The sequence below is a fragment of the Megalobrama amblycephala genome, linkage group LG8 (genome assembly GCF_018812025.1).
Source record: "Megalobrama amblycephala isolate DHTTF-2021 linkage group LG8, ASM1881202v1, whole genome shotgun sequence".
Classification (NCBI taxonomy): Eukaryota; Metazoa; Chordata; class Actinopteri; order Cypriniformes; family Xenocyprididae; genus Megalobrama; species Megalobrama amblycephala.
Window position 1 is genome coordinate 7,157,899 of NC_063051.1, and position 17,284 is coordinate 7,175,182.

Sequence of the window (17,284 nt, forward strand, 5' to 3'; positions counted from 1 at the left end):
GGCAGTCAAGGCATAGAGGTTGAGAGACGTTTAGTCGACATGTTCATATTGACTTCTGCTGTTATACTCAACAATGTCAGATGACAACAAATACTGTAGCAAAAGAGAAGTGTGTCAAAGAGCCAAAACATTTTTATTGTCAGTACAGGTGGGCACTTTACGCATGTTACATGTACAGTAGTGTTTTTGAGTGCAAGTATGTGTGAATTGGTGTACGTCAGACGTTTGCAAGTTGATGCCACAGGCAGGAGGGCATAAAACTCTCCATCTTGTCTGCAAAAAAGCCCAGTGGTGCAAAGAGGGTGCTGAAGAACTGCAGAGAGAGAAAGAGAGGAGAGAAAACAGTCAAGACGTGCGACGTAGCATTTACAAAGAACTTACTACTAACTAACCACACACATCTTAAAGATTTCATGCAAGATATTTAAACAAATGCTTACATTTCTAAAGCAACGGATGTACTGAATGCCAAAATAAGTGCCACATGTGGGTGGAAAGTGTAAATATGTGTAAGAAAATGTAAACACATTCATTATATGTTTTCATGATCTACATTTACATATTCGGGATTTATAAATATATATTCTGATTTACATATTCAGGATTTACATTTATATATTCAGATTTGTATCTATATTTTCAGACGTATAACTATATATTCAGCTTTACATTTATATAGGCCTATTCAGACAACTTACATTTATGTTATTAGCGACACAGGTGGCCGTTATGTGAACTGCAGTCAGTATATTATAGCAATTGCTCATGCTCGTACACACGTAACGGACAAAGACGCTGAACGTGATGCAAGGTCCCGATATACTCACATAGAATTTCTTTTTCGTTCTTTGCTTAGAAGGAAAAAGAAGTTGGAAATAGGTACCTTTGCAGCTACATACTGTTAACGAACATCCAAACGTTGTGCTGAGAGCGCCGTTTAGATGAATATGTAAATGCTGTGCGCTCTCAATAGCAAAATAAATATACACGACAAAATGTCAGCAAGGAAAAAGGTCATATGGATACTGTATGTTTGCACAAGCTCTACAATTCACTGGCATCACTAAATAGTTTGATTATAAAGTATATTTGAGACTATAGATCTGGTTATGTGAGAATGTAATTTGAATTAATCTATTTTTGACATTTCTATTTTACTTTGACATTTTATTCTGTATAATCCTGAAAATTGTATAAGCGTTCATTTTATGCATCACTGAATGGAAGAAAGGCTCTCAGGAGTGCGCGTAAACGTCACATCCTTCGAATTTTTCTGGCAAAACCGACCCGAGTCCTTAAAATCAGTCTACAGGTTTACAGGCAGGTCTATGACAACTTAGGACGTCGGGGAAGGTCTAATTTTGTTACAAGCTATTCACACATTGGTACGGAAGAGGATTAGGGCCAAGCAATAATAAAAAATAAAACCATCTCGAGATTAAAGTTGTTAAATTTCGAGAAAAAAGTCGAAATAAACTCATTAAATTATCAGAAAAAAGTCGTTAAATTACTAGAACAAATTCGTTACGAATTTGTTCTCACAATTTAACAACTTTTTTCCTTCCTTACATATTAGTTGGAAGTTACTACAGTAAACATTTTTTTTTTTTTAACAAAACAACATTGATATGAATTTTAGCCCTAAACTGCAATATGATCAAGACAGATGTGAAATGATGTTGACATGAGACATGAGGTCCATGAAAAACACCTGTACAACCTGAAACTAAAAAAAAGAAGTATTGCTTTTGCAAGCTCATGCACACATTTCTTGTGTTGTCTGCCCCTTTCATGGACTATCCAAGTGTCTGAGCCACAAGCTGTCAGAACGTTGCCTTTAAAGTGCCTGAAGTGCTAGACGTAAGTATGATAGAGTTTGTCCCTCTGGGCTACTACTTGGAGGTCCTGACAGACACAAACAAGAGGAGAAAAAAAAAAAAAATCTCTGGATGGCAACCAACTTTAAGACCGTAAAGCTGGCGTGAATCAGTTCCTTTGAAAAACACTGAAACCGCCATAGTTCTATCCACCATAAACAAGCCCCTAATGTGTTTATGAAGCGATACATTTCACGGATGAACAGATGTTTATGACGGAATATGGGAAAGGAAGCCCTGGGCCGCACGTCGGAGAGGGAGGAAAACCGAGCAGAGTGGAGGCTGGAGAGGTATCATCCATTTTAACGCAGATCCAGGAAATAGATAGTGCTAACGTAAATATGTGTTGTAAGATGACAAACGAGGTTGATAAAAAGATAAAGGCCATTGAGGCTGCATGTCCTCACATTCAGGAATTTATTGCAATTACAAATTAGGGCATCGTTCCCCAAGGAGGACAAGATGTTTGCAGTGGATGGGGAACAAAGCACGCGTGTGTGTTCGCGGGCAAACGAGGGAGTATAACGGAAAAAAGAGCGACTTTGAATGCGTGTCGGAGGTGAGCCCTCCCATGGCGTCTAGCGCAACAATTCAAGTGTGTTCTGAAATCATTCACTCACTATTATTAATTCACACAGATGAATGTAATCAATGATAAGACAATATATATATATATAATATATACTTTCCTATAAAACTAAATTAAACAACAATCTCTTAAATATTTTCTAATTACATTAAATATTTTCATTTAATTTCATGACCATTTTTATTAAACATGGACCTTTTTCATTAAAAATTTGGATATTTTATTCTGTACAATCCTGAATAAGCGTTCATTTCATGTGTCACTGAATGGAAGAGAGGCTCTCAGGAGTGCTCGTAACTGTCACATCCTTTTAATTTTCCCGGCGAAACCGACCCGAGTACAGACGTACCTGCTTGGCCACAGTTGCCTCAAAGTCGTGCATCTTCGGAAGTGGAGCGTGCACAAAGTTACAAAAAATGCTGTGCACAGCACACCACCACGAGAAATGGTGTCTCATGCACTTAAAGGGATAGTTCACCCAAAAAAGAAAATTTGATGTTTATCTGCTTACCCCCAGGGCATCCAAGATGTAGGTGATCGTTTCGTGTCTTGTGTCGTCACGAGCCACAGGGTTTAATATGGATTTGTCTGTGCATGTTTTTTTTAACTCTTATAGATGGAGTTCCCATTGCCATGCATTATACGACTGACAGACGGCAAGGGTTGGAGTTAAAAATCTTCATTTGTGTTCTACTGAAGAAACAAAGTCACCTACATCTTGGATGCCCTGGGGTTAAGCAGATAAACATCAAATTTTCATTTTTGGGTGAACTATCCCTTTAACCCGCACAACTGCCCACACCACGATGACATCATATTTGCCATGCGCACCTTTGCGTTTGTGCGGACACGGCGAGTATAAACAAGGCTTAAGATATTGTAATGTAATCAATGATAAGACAAGAATGCACTGCCACGAAATGCACATCCTGGCCATTGGAAAGACTAGAGGTTGGTGTACAAACAATTTTAAAGGCCTATGTGTCTTTACTTCCGCTTCTTAATTTCTCTTATCCATTTTCCACCCTTCTGAGGACTGTACATAAGTTATTGGTTAAAGTATTGTGCATATAAAGGTGTTGGACAATGAAACTGAAACACTGGCCAATATAGTGTTGGAGGTTTCACGCCTATATATGCGTGGCCCGGTGGCTAAACTTCACTGATTTTACATTCCATCAGCTTGAGCAGAATGTGAAGGTTGAATAGTGCATCTCGCTGGATCATCTGTGACCAGGACAGCAAGTCTTTGTGGTGTATCGAGAGCTATGGCATCCAGGGTAATATCGGCAAGCCACCACCTAGGACGAACCGCATCCAACAGGACTAACTGTTGATGCAAAAGGAAGCTGTCTGAAAGGGATGTCCCTAAAACCAGGTGTTTCAGTTTCATTGTCCAACTCCTCTCTGTGTGTGTGTGTGTGTGTGTGTGTGTGTGTGTGTGTGTGTGTGTGTGTGTGTGTGTGTGTGTGTGTGTGTGTGTGTGTGTGTGTATGTATGTATGTATGTATGTATGTATATATATATATATATATATATATATATATATATATATATATATATATAGTCAACATTTGAAGTGGATCAAAAAAGTTCATCAAAGTTGTTCTAAGAACTAGGATGTCCTAAGAAGAAGGTATTAGGACAACTTTGATGAAAGGTTTTGATCCACTTCAAATGTTGACTACTGTGTATATATATATAATTAGAATGTGCACATGTAACCCCTCCTGTTCGAACCGCCTGCTCTAAGTGGGACTTGAACCCGGGTCCGCTGGCATGGGCGCTATAACAAGGAGGCTAAAGACCGCAGTCTCTAGCGTCAGTGAGGTTTACACATATAGCTCTAGTATGTTTGTGGTAAAACTCACACAAAAGGCAAAACTTACAGTTAAATCAGTAATATTGTGAAAAAGCATTTATTTAAAAAAACATTATATATACACTATATAATTATTAGGATTTATTATTACAAATATAAGTAGTAGTAGTGGTAGCAGCTGTAGTATTAAAAATGAATATAATAATATTGTTATACATCTATTTTTAGAGGGCTTATTTTTTTAAGAAAATTGGATGCCCATGCAAATCTTGCTGCCACACAAAGCTAAAGCCTTTTTTATACTTTCCTATAAAACTAAATTAAACAACAATCTCTTAAATATTTTCTAATTACATTAAATATTTTCATTTAATTTCATGACCATTTTTATTAAACATGGACCTTTTTCATTAAAAATTTGGATATTTTATTCTGTACAATCCTGAATAAGCGTTCATTTCATGTGTCACTGAATGGAAGAGAGGCTCTCAGGAGTGCTCGTAACTGTCACATCCTTTTAATTTTCCCGGCGAAACCGACCCGAGTACAGACGTACCTGCTTGGCCACAGTTGCCTCAAAGTCGTGCATCTTCGGAAGTGGAGCGTGCACAAAGTTACAAAAAATGCTGTGCACAGCACACCACCACGAGAAATGGTGTCTCATGCACTTAAAGGGATAGTTCACCCAAAAAAGAAAATTTTATGTTTATCTGCTTACCCCCAGGGCATCCAAGATGTAGGTGATCGTTTCGTGTCTTGTGTCGTCACGAGCCACAGGGTTTAATATGGATTTGTCTGTGCATGTTTTTTTTAACTCTTATAGATGGAGTTCCCATTGCCATGCATTATACGACTGACAGACGGCAAGGGTTGGAGTTAAAAATCTTTATTTGTGTTCTACTGAAGAAACAAAGTCACCTACATCTTGGATGCCCTGGGGTTAAGCAGATAAACATCAAATTTTCATTTTTGGGTGAACTATCCCTTTAACCCGCACAACTGCCCACACCACGATGACATCATATTTGCCATGCGCACCTTTGCGTTTGTGCGGACACGGCGAGTATAAACAAGGCTTAAGATATTGTGGGCTTTTGCTAGGGTGTTTAACAGTGGTAAAAATGTAATGCACAGCCTATTTCGTTCCTTTAATAGAACATTACAGACAGTTACTGGTCTCATAAGGAACACTGGTTTATACCGTCTAGAGTGTCATTGACAGATACTTCATTCTTATATTGCAACACAATGAAATGTTTATCTTGGAAGTTCAGTGATTGTGTCTTTCTCTTCTAAACAAAAAAATAAATAAATAAGGGCAAAGAGGGACAAGAGGTAAGCCAAAAAAAAAAAAAAAAAACCCAACACAAAAAAAAAAAAACACTTTTGGGTTTGGTGAGGCGTGCAGATACTCACGGCTTTGACGAACACCCCCATGAGCTCTGGAAACTGGTGTGTGAGCATGGCCAACATGGCACAGAAGGAGCAAAGGCCCGCTGTGAAGAGGATGAAGAAAGGAAGCTCCTTCTTTGGGTACACTGAGACCTCGTGAAATGCTGGAAGAAAAAGAAAAAGACATATCCTTTAAACAAGTCTACAAAATGTTCCTATTGTTGTTAATTTTCACACCTCTTGACTTTTAACACTCTATGCTTGTGCTAACAGTTCATATTTGTATATAATGACAGATATGTGTATACTTACAAGGCAGAAGCTCTCTGTCTGCGGTCTCTGTGCATCCTGGGTAAGGATAGAAGAGATGACCCTTCTCCAGAGGGTATGGAATAATCCGGAAAGCTACAAGAGCCAAAAGATGTGGACTGATATCAGGTGAGATAATTTACATTTTGTTTTACAGTAAACCGCTTACAATAAAATTCCAGGGGTTTTCAGATAGTATCATGATGATAATACCATGCCATTCTTTTATACACGAATGTGATTTTGTGTAAAAAAGGAAAGATGTGCACTGTACGTACTGCCTTCCCAGGTACAGTGTAGCAGGTTGAGCGCCCCCTCTGCTCGTTTCCAGTGCTGCAGGTGAAAGAAAGCGTATGCCACCGCCTCACTGTCTCCCCTCTTCAAAATATGCTCAGGTGGCAAAATCAGACTCTTCATCTCTAATAAATACTGCAACGACACACAAAACACATTTTTAAAGAAAATTCAGCACAATAAATCTCATTACCATAAAGCAAAATGCCACTCTCATTAGTGAAAGATATTTTTTATTATATACAGTACAGTCCAAAAGTTTGGAACCACTAAGATTTTTAATGTTTTCAAAAGAAGTTTCGTCTGCTCACCAAGGCTACATTTATTTAATTAAAAATACAGTAAAAAACAGTAATATTGTGAAATATTATTACAATTTAAAATAACTGTTTTCTATTTGAATATATTTCACAAAGTAATTTAATCCTGTGATGCAAAGCTGAATTTTCAGCATCATTACTCCAGTCTTCAGTGTCACATGATCCTTCAGAAATCATTCTAATATGCTGATCTGCTGCTCAAGAAACATTTAATGTGTACAATTGTACAAAATATTTGTGTACAATATTTTTTTTCAGGATTATTTGATGAATAGAAAGTTCAAAAGAACAGGGTTTATCTGAAATCTAATCTTTTGTAACATTATAAATGTCTTTACTGTCACTTTTGATTGATTTAATGCATCCTTGCTGAATAAAAGTATTCATTTCTTTAATTTCTTTTCAAAAAAATAAAAATAAAAATTCTTACTGACCCCAAACTTTTGAACGGTAGTGTATAATGCTACAGAAGCTTTGTATTTCAGATAAATGCTGTTCTTTTGATCTTTCTATTCATCAAGGAATCCTGAAAAAAAAAGTACACAACTGTTTTCAACATTGAAAATAATCATAAATGTTTATTGAGCATCAAATCAGCATATTAGAATTATTTCTGAAGGATCATGTGACACTGAAGACTGGAGTAACGATGCTGAAAATTCAGCTTTGCATCACAGGAATAAATTACTTTGTCAAATATATTTAAATAGTACACAGTTATTTTAAATTGTAATAATATTTCACAATATTACTGTTTTTTTACTGTATTTTTAATTAAATAAATGTAGCCTTGGTGAGCAGACGAAACTTCTTTTAAAAACATTAAAAATCTTAGTGGTTCCAAACTTTTGGACTGTACTGTATACAATTATTTTTCATTATATGAATATATTATTTATAATATTATTAAATTGTAACATTTAAACAAATAAATAAAAACTATCAAAAGTAAAAAATATCTATACATTATAATAATAATAAACGTAATAATCACAATGACTAAAATATTAATTTTATTAAAAATGCTACATTTTGCTGTATTTCTTACTGCAATATATAGGGTTTGGGTTGAAATGTGACACAGACATTCACCCATACATATGAGAGCTTTATATTTATACAGAGTCTGTATGTGTGTGAGAGCAGTCAGTCCCAGGCTCCGGGCCCCAGGGTGAATGTTGTAGAGGGCAATACAGCAGGATTAAATGGTATTATCCAAAGGATAACCTTCCCAAAGGCCCTTGGCTGTGATTATTGTACATTGCAGCTTGATTCGACTGATTCCCTCTACAACGTGTCAAGCGCCCCTTCTGAATTTTGAACAAATATCCAAACATATCTTTCCGTAATAATCACCACAATGGATATGTCAGAATGTACACAAACATGTGCTTCGTAGATATGGGTAATTTAGCTTTATGATCATGCTGACATTCGACAGGCAGCTGTCCTACACAACATGCCCGCACACAAACACTGTCTTTTATGGCGGATCAAGTGTCAGTGATGGGTCTCTTTTATGTGGATGTTCCTCTTAAGCCCCTGCTGAACTCCCATAAGCCGCTGTCTCAGTCTGTCTCGTATCTCTTTTCACTTGACCGTATGGACTCTGAGCGATGACATCACACTACAGCGGTCTTGGAGATGCCATGTAAAGGTGAGGTGCAGGTGTCCAGTGACGGATGACATAGTGGATTATATTTTGCACATTTCTGGAATGTCAATGTGTTAACTTAAGATATAAATGTAATGTGTTTAACAATAATATAATGCTTTTAACAAATTATAATGCTTCATTTTTTTTATGAATTATACTAATAGTTCCACTTTTGCCCACTAAAATAGTGAAAACCATACACTACCATTCAAAAGTTTGAGTGGCTAATTTTTTTAAATTATTTAAATCTTTTTAGAACATTATAAAAGTCTTATCTATTTCAAATAACTTCCTATTCATCAAAGTATCCTGACAAAAATCAGGATTTCCACAAAAACAACCGTTTTCAACATTGATAATAATAATAAGAAATGTTTCTTTAGTGGCAACTAGCAAATCAGCATATTTGAATGATTTCTGAAGGATCATGTGACACTGAAGACTTGGGTAATGATGCTGAAAATTCAGCTTTGCCATCACAGGAATAAATTACATTTTAAAACATATTAAAACAGGACAGTTACTTTTAAAATTGTAATAATATTTCAGAATTTTCTGGAGTTTTTTTAATCAAATAAATGCAGCCTTGGTGAGCATAAGAGACTTTCAAAGACATTTAAAAATCTTATCGACCCTAAAATTTTCAATTGATACTGTATATTGTCAAATTAACAAAAAGTAAATATTTTCCCAGATAATATTTTCAGTACAATAGCTTTATAATATCATACTTAATATGTTTCTCACACAATATAAAGTTCACTATATGGCTGTTTTTATATTTTAGCAAGTCAAGCAATAAAGTACAAAAGATCATGACATTTAACATATCATTAAGTGCCTTTTTGCCTTTATGAAACAATTACTTCATAATAAAGATATGAAGGACAACTTTTCATTCATTCATTTATTGTAAATATAGTCACAATCTCTTGTACCTTATTGCTTATGTAACAGCAGTGCTTCCCACACTTATACTTTACTTGGGCGGGCCGCCCAAGTATATTTGGAGACACATTTTTGCTTTTATTATTTTTATCCTCCTATACTTTTATATCCACCCAAGATAATGAAACCATCCGCGATCGAATAACTAGTCGTTTCGTACCTGCTCGTTGTGTGTGCATCAGAACTGTTTACTCCCGCTAACATTATCACGGGCGCTGCATTTTTCAAAGTCACAAGGCGGCGCTGTTGCGTGTTCTGCAGGCTCGCGCAACAGAGCTTCAGACTGCTTCAAAGTGATTCTCAATCAATGAAAAGCGCAGATTTATGCCAAGCGATTGCTAATGAACTCAAGTTGATGAATTATTAGAAAATCTACTTCATGGCCTTTATATAAAATGTTTAAGACGGTTGTAAGAATCTGAAGGATCAGCCTGCAATAGTACAGACATTTCAAAATAAGAGTCCCGGTGTATTTCGGGCTTGTTTATAATTAAAAGTCACACGCTAAGTTTTTTCTTTTTCTTTTGGGCATTATTTGACACATATATTATTCATTTTATAAATTTTACTAGTAAAATCAATATTAATATTAGTAATATTAGTATGTAATTAAATGTAATCATATGCTATGTAATTAAAATTAATTTCAATAAATAAAAATACTGTTAAACATCACACATTATTTGTTTGTCACATGTAGTAGACCATTTTTGTGCCGTGGGTAATAGGAGGATTTTTCACCCGGCTACCACCGCAAGTATATTTCAAACCTGTGGGAAGCACTGAACAGTGTAAAATATTACTGCATTGCCCAAACTCTACAAGTTCGACTACATTTAACATCTTTAAATATGTGTTCCAACTCTAAAGCCTTTTGCAAAAGGTTAAGGGAAATACAGGATCTATACAGATGGAGGTATAACTTCAGGACAGACTATTACACACAAATGTAATAGTACTGACATTCAACACCCTCTATGCTCATTATGGAGCGTCCTTTTTTGCCATAGGGCCAGATTTGGCATATGAAAGACCAGGTGTATGCGTTTATATTTGCTGCACATCTCAAACAGGTGCACTTTGTAGCCTGATACAGCATGTCTGGGGTGCACAATACCCTTTCGTCTGGTGTTTGGGTGTGAAGGGGTTGTGTACTTTGAAGTCAGATCTAGTGTTTTGGAAAGCGGCAAGTTGAAGCCAGGTACAAAGAAAGAAATAGATGATGGGAGTCAAAACATCTTTAAAAAGCATAAAGAAATATCAAAGGTGATATAACTTTCACCCTAAACACAGTTTACGGAAATCTGTGTTTGGCAGCCTTGGGTCGACACAAGCCCACCTGCAATTATGTTCAATGCATAACTGTGAACAATGTGCTCCTGATGTGAATGTTAGTAAAGTTTCTGTTTAGTGCAGAGGACTACACTGTGCTTTACTGTAAATACTACAACAGCATCACCTCCTGGCCATGACAATATGTCCGCACTCATGAATGACTGTGTGTTAAAGCCAATGTGTGGCCCAGTAAATTTAATATTTGCAATATAAACCATAATAAGGTAGCTTTTCTGTTTTTAACTGGAGGTTAGCAAATCTAAATCTATACATTTCGAACCTTTGGTACATGTGGGTTGAACTCCACAGCTCTGTGTATGGCCTCCACTGCATTCATCTCTGCTGTGCTGAGACCTCGTCTAGACGCTGCCTCAGGTGAAAACCTGCCATATGCACACATACAGATTCATTCAGCAAACTATCATCCATAGACATCTATGCAATGATGTGGTTATATGCTATTCATTATTAGACAGTAGACAATTATTTATACATCATTTCATACATTACAGCATGCTTAAGACTTACTTATCTGACACCGCTCTGGCTTTCAGTAAGGCAGATGTGTAGCATATAGTAGCTGATTTTGGCAAGCTGATATCTGAAGGGGAAACATCAGATAGTTAGTGAAACATTGATATTAGCATCACTTCCTGGTCCTGTCTGAAGTGTACAGTAACGTGACAGTTGAATGAGCTCACCGTCATATTTTGCGAGGACTGCTTGTACATCAGCATAGGCCTGCAGCTCTAATAACGCTTCTAGAAGGTTCTCGTGAATGTTTAACATTCCCAGTAAAGGGAATTCTTTCATTAACTGTACAAGGAAACAGAGCATAATTGAAATATGAGATGCCACTTACAAAAAAAAAAAATAAATAAAAGTCCAGTCTAGTGATATGAGTATGTATACATTTCAAGTAAAGGCGAAGTTCCAATGTATTCATAAAAAAGTATCTAAAATTTTAAGCACAAATTACTCTGATGATTATAGAATATATTCTAGAGAGTTACATGGACGACATCTTACATTGACGACATAACTATAACATCAATATTTTAGGCATAAAAAATGAAATTAAATGAAAAGATAAACAATAATTTTACATTTTCAAATACTTTCTTGTAAAGTAAAGTTCCTTAATGGTGCAGAACTGGAAAGGAAACGTTAAGGTATGTTCAAAAAACATTTAGAATTGTTAATTTGCTCTGAAGATATTAAATGGATGCGACAACATCCTGCACTAAAGTTACAGGAATATACGAACATGTTGCCGATTACCAAGAAAATCTTTTTGACTCATCCCTCGGGTCAAAAAACAAACAAAAAGAAACACATTTACAGTAAAGCACTTACTATGATAGTCTATGTGGCAAGACTTTGCACTAGGACAATCATTAAAATACAAACTTTATACAGCCACAAGACCTGAACTTTATATGTGTTATATTGCTTCACTCACATCTCTCATCATCTTTACAGCTTCTTTGATGCGACCCAGTTTTCTAGCACACATGGCCAGTCTGCGCTTGATGTAGACCACAAGATTGGTGTCTTTACCGGCTGTGAACGCAACGGTAATAAGCAAAAGCGTGAGATACTGTGTGCTGAGTACATATGTGTGACAGTGTGAAAGTTCCATACCACTTTTAAGCGCTTGTTTGAATAGCCGTTCAGCTTCTGTGATGGTTGTGGCTTCCTCCTCAGCCAAGAGCACGTATGCTGCAGCACATCTGCAATGAACAGAATCATACGCTTGAGAGTATATATCATTTCTTGAGAGAAATAATTACTGCCTTTATGGTGTCAGCCAGAATTTTAGTATATTAGAATGATTTCTGAAGGATCATGTGACACTGAAAACTGGAGTAATGATGCTGAAAATTCAGCTTTGCATCACAGGGATAAATTACATTTTACAATATATTAAAATTGAAAACAATTATTTTAAACTGTAATAATAATTTCGCAATACTACTGTTTTTACTGTATTTTTGAATCAAATAAACGCATTTCAAAAACATTTTTCCACCAGTGTACATGGTTTATATAAAAATTCCATACTGATATAAATATATATATATATATATATATATATATATATATATATATATATATATATATATATATATATATATATATATATATATATATATCTATCAGTATGGAATATCAATATCATATATATATATATATATATATATATGTGTGTGTGTGTGTGTGCTGTCAAAATTAATTGCATCCAAAATAAGTTTGTTTTTACATAATATGTGTGTACTGTGTATAATTACTATATATATATATATATATATATATATATATATATATACATATATATATATATATATATATATATATACACACACACCTGCTTTTATAATGTAAAATATTTATATTTAATATAAATTATATAAATATATAGTGTGTGTATTTATATATAAATATTTATACACAGCACACACATATATAAAAACAAACTTTTGTTTTGGATGCGATTAATTGTTTGACAGCACTAATATATATATTATGATAAAATAATAAAATACAAGTACATTTAGGCATCAACATTATAATGCACAGTATGAAAAATTGATTTTATTTTGAGATTTGCAAAAGATTACATTAAATTATGTTTTTCAAGCTTAGCTTTAAACTAAGTGAAAATAAAATATCCAATACTGACCAATACGATAAAATCAAAGAGAAATAAGCAAAATGGTACCAACATATTGTGCATCCCTAGTTCATGTATTTTTATTGCTCTTTATTAAATATACCATTCCAGCTCTAAAATCTGACTGGATGAGTCAGGACCGAAAATGTTAAATTAATTAAGGACGCATTGAACTCACTCGCGGTTCAATTCAATTGCCTGGTAAGCTGCTCGAATACGTGCCTGCGGGTTCCTCTCCCTCCAGGCCTTCTGCATTACTGCAGAACAAACAACAGAGATAACAGCCATGATTAAACATCAGTTCTGATTAAATCTAGGTGTTATTTTTTAAGTAGAAGAGCAGGAGACTAACCAGAGTCCTCTGGTCTAAGCTGCTGAGTGTCTCCCAAGAAGAAGGTCTGATGATCTTGAGCTGATAAATTCATGTCATAATATGTCAGGGGTTCTTTACCCGTCACCCAAGTGTACCTGCAATGGAAGGATCATGAATTTGAGAGATTATATATATATATAAATGGGGTTCTGTCAAAAGCTCATATTTTAACTGATGGCATTTAAGTAATATACCTGCTGTACTCTGCACCTCTGAATAGGTTCAGTGGGTTCCTCCACACTTTACATTCTGAAAGAGTAGCTTAAACATGATTACATTTGCTTTATAATGTTTAGAAAGATAACCAGTAGCCAATAACTTTTAAAAACCTGCAACGTTGCTTCTCTGCTCTGTATCGCCGTTTACTGAAGAGAAGAGGCCCACAGAGCTGCTGTTCTCCACTCCTCCCAGCAGAGGGCGCAAGTGACTGACCGACACCTGCTCGATGAACGAAGTTCCATACTTTCTGAAGTACCACCATTCGAATATCTGAAAGACAAACGAGCGAGTGTGTTTTTACAAAGTTTTGAAACTGAAGTTTGCTATTTAGTATAATTATTTTACAACCAATTCACCAAACACAAGAAAAAGACTCACCAATATAAGGCCCGAGATGAGCGAGGAGGTTCCAGTGAGCGCAACATAGAATTTAGGCGTAAGAGTGTTTAAAAACACAGATGCTGTGGATGAATAATACGTGAGACAATGAGACACAGAAATTATGATACATTTGGTCAATACAAGATCTTGACCAAAAACATTTATTTCTATCAAGAGGTGCATCAATTTTTTGTCAAGATCTTGTATTGACAATGCAAGAGGTGAGCACTCTATAAAGTCTACTCCAGCACATCCCAAAGACTTTCAATGAAATTAAGGTCAATTCATGTGTGAAAATGATTCTTCATGCTCCCTCCCAACCATTATTTCACAGTTTGAGCCTGATGAATCTTGACATTGTCATCCTGGAATATGGCCATGATCCATCTTAATACATGGTTGTTTAAGAAATAAAAAGCTACACACTCCATCAATTAGGGTTAGAAGAACGGTTGCCACACATATAACATGCTAGAAACATGATAATCACTGCAATAATGTTCCAATAATACACTCTTAAGTATTTGTCTATTTAAATCTAAACAGCATTTTTTTTTTGTGTGTTTTTTTTGGCCGAGCAGTGTATATGTACTCACTCAACTGATAAAAAATGGACACAAATAAATTACTTGTTTACAATTTTTTTTTAACTTAACCCATATCTTGCATACTATTATGGTTATAAAATTATTAATTGTTAAATTAATATTAAAATTAACCGCTGAATAATGTTTCTACTCAAACATCACATGCACACGGTACTTCTAAGATATTATATGTATATCTTTGTGCTGTCAAGTCGATTAATCGCACCAAACAATAAAAGTTTGTGTGTGTGTGTGTAAATATATATATTATATGCACACACACACACACACACACACACACACACACACACACACACACACACACACACATATATACGTTTACAAACTTTTTTGTTAGATGTGATTAATCGATTTGACAGCACTTGTATATGTAGATATTAATACCCATAACAAATTTTCAAAATAAAGCATTATGAGGGTACTTTATTTAAATCTTTAGCTGATATCATTTGAAACTGAGATATTGGAGTGAAGTTTAATGTGTGTCAGACTGGCATTAAATGTACAAAACATATTTTCTAGACTTACATGAAGTCAACCTGTTTATAAATTCTATGATCTTACATAAAACATGATAAAACATTTATTCACAGTAAAAAAATATTTCTGTTAAGTTAATTATAAATATATAATTTCTATTATAAACCTATGAACACAACTCATAATATATGGCCACAAATTACTTGATTATTTGCGTACAACTTTATAAAAACATCTTTAGTACCAAAAAAAAGAAGAAAACAAACAAACAAAAAAAAAAAGATTAAAGCTTATTGTGCCATGGCACATAGTGTGTTGACAAATTCCTAGTCTGAATATTGCTATTACTCAAACATGACAAGCAATGTACTGTGCAAATATATGTATATTATATTATACCCATAACGAAATGTCAAAATTAAGATGCCATTTTATTTAAGCCTTTAGCTGATACCATTTGAAACTGAGATAATGGGAGTAAAGCTTTAAGAAATTTGTGTCAGACTGGCATTAATATACAAAACATTTTCTAGACGCATTTGACAGCTGCTTTAACTAAAGTTTTTAACGCAACAAATAATTCAGTAACGACTTATTGAATTCAGGTCTGTTTCTCTCACAATGCTATAGTATGACTTTAAAAGAACTTGTAATATAGTGCACGAGTCATAATGACTACTGTTAAGATACTTAATGGTAATTTTGAGTCATTTTGGACGCTTGACATCTTCAGTCACCATTCATTGACATTGCATGGAAAACACCGACCAGCACTGACTTTAAAATGTCTGCTTTTATATTGCACAGAAAAAGAAAGCCGTATGGGTTTGCATGGGGACGAGAGAAATAATGGTAGAATGTTCCTATTTGTATGAACTTTTCCTTTAATGAACAGAAATATGCCCTGTGTTGAGCTGTAAACATGCACACAGCTGATCATAAACACAAACCTGCGTTGACGGTCTCCTGCAGCTTCAGGGGGCTCCTCAGCACGTAAACCATCGTTAAGACCATGGCGAACCAAAGCGCACATATGTACGTCCACGACCAGCAAAGCCACGATTTTAATTTCTCCGTGAAACCGGGTGATTGAGGATTACTGCCACTGCTATCCGCCATCTTTCACCGACGAGCCGTAAACATTAGAATTGTGGGATACTGGAGGAGAGAGTGCTGTAGCGAAGCTCTCCATCAGAGGGCGCAGCTCCTGTTTATTTGTACCCAAGAGTTGCATAGCGAATACTAGCATAGCGCGCAGTATATACTGTATACTATTTTTTTATTTTTTAAGTGAATAGTGAAATGGGCTGTTCAGGATAGTATTTTAACACACTACTTTTATCCCCGGTTTCAAAGACAATGCTTAAATGCATGTTTGAGCTGATTTAACTGAAAGCAACTTGCACTGACATTTCTTAAAATACATCAGTGCCACTGTTTTGTCTCAAGATGCACAAAAGTAATGTTTTTTTCTAAGGCACATTTATAAAAGCTACTTAAATGTCCTAATTAAACTAAGGCCTTAAAACCCTGTCAGTGAATCCAGGCCTTAGTATTTTAGCAGTATATAGTATGCATTCTGCACTCTCAAAACAAGACAGTTTCTGTTGTAAGCCTATTTAATTGATTCAAATCCAGTATTTGCATACTTGAATGACACTCTCTATAATATGTTAGAAAAATCCCCTAATAAAGGTTGAATAAATGCTCAATTCTGAGGGGAAAACATCACCACTCACCAATTAAAATGAACTTAGATGATAAAATAAGTTAAATTATGAGGCTAATGTATATTATATAAATTATCTGCATGAACACACCCAAGAAGACTTGCTACATTTGCCAAAACATGTAGTATGAGAATACTTAGTTGCATAATAATGTATACTTCACATATTTTTAAAATCATTTTTATAGTCAGAATCAAACAAACATTTTAGCATTTTAAGCAGGTGTGCAGAAATGCACAAATGAAAATGTAATGCATCATTTACAGAAATGATTAT

General features: G+C 35.1%; 1 protein-coding gene across 2 annotated transcripts; it reads right to left on the reverse strand.

Moving 5' to 3' along the window:
- Positions 1-114: 114 nt before the first annotated feature.
- Positions 115-16,436, reverse strand: st7l (suppression of tumorigenicity 7 like). Of its 2 annotated transcripts, XM_048198984.1 has the most exons (15): positions 16,229-16,436; positions 14,188-14,270; positions 13,920-14,079; positions 13,785-13,839; positions 13,570-13,685; positions 13,396-13,474; positions 12,188-12,276; positions 12,006-12,106; positions 11,245-11,359; positions 11,072-11,144; positions 10,824-10,926; positions 6,268-6,418; positions 5,993-6,085; positions 5,705-5,844; positions 115-313 (listed from the first exon to the last, which is right to left on the reverse strand). In XM_048198984.1, the coding sequence occupies exons 1-15, from the start codon at positions 16,395-16,397 to the stop codon at positions 218-220; spliced, it is 1,623 nt and encodes a 540-aa protein (XP_048054941.1). In that variant the 5' UTR covers positions 16,398-16,436; the 3' UTR covers positions 115-217. The 2 variants fall into 2 exon arrangements, with proteins under 2 accessions (XP_048054941.1, XP_048054940.1); XM_048198983.1 differs by having other exon boundaries at positions 12,006-12,276.
- Positions 16,437-17,284: the final 848 nt, after the last annotated feature.

Bases quoted from the DNA above. Each gene is read 5' to 3' on its own strand.
- st7l (XM_048198983.1), bottom strand. From the start codon at position 16,397: ATGGCGGATAGCAGTGGCAGTAATCCTCAATCACCCGGTTTCACGGAG. The intron at 11,145-11,244 runs GTGAGCTCATTC...TTTCCCCTTCAG, and splicing joins AGTCCTCGCAAAATATGACG to ATATCAGCTTGCCAAAATCA. The intron at 10,927-11,071 runs GTAAGTCTTAAG...TGCATATGGCAG, and splicing joins GCCAGAGCGGTGTCAGATAA to GTTTTCACCTGAGGCAGCGT.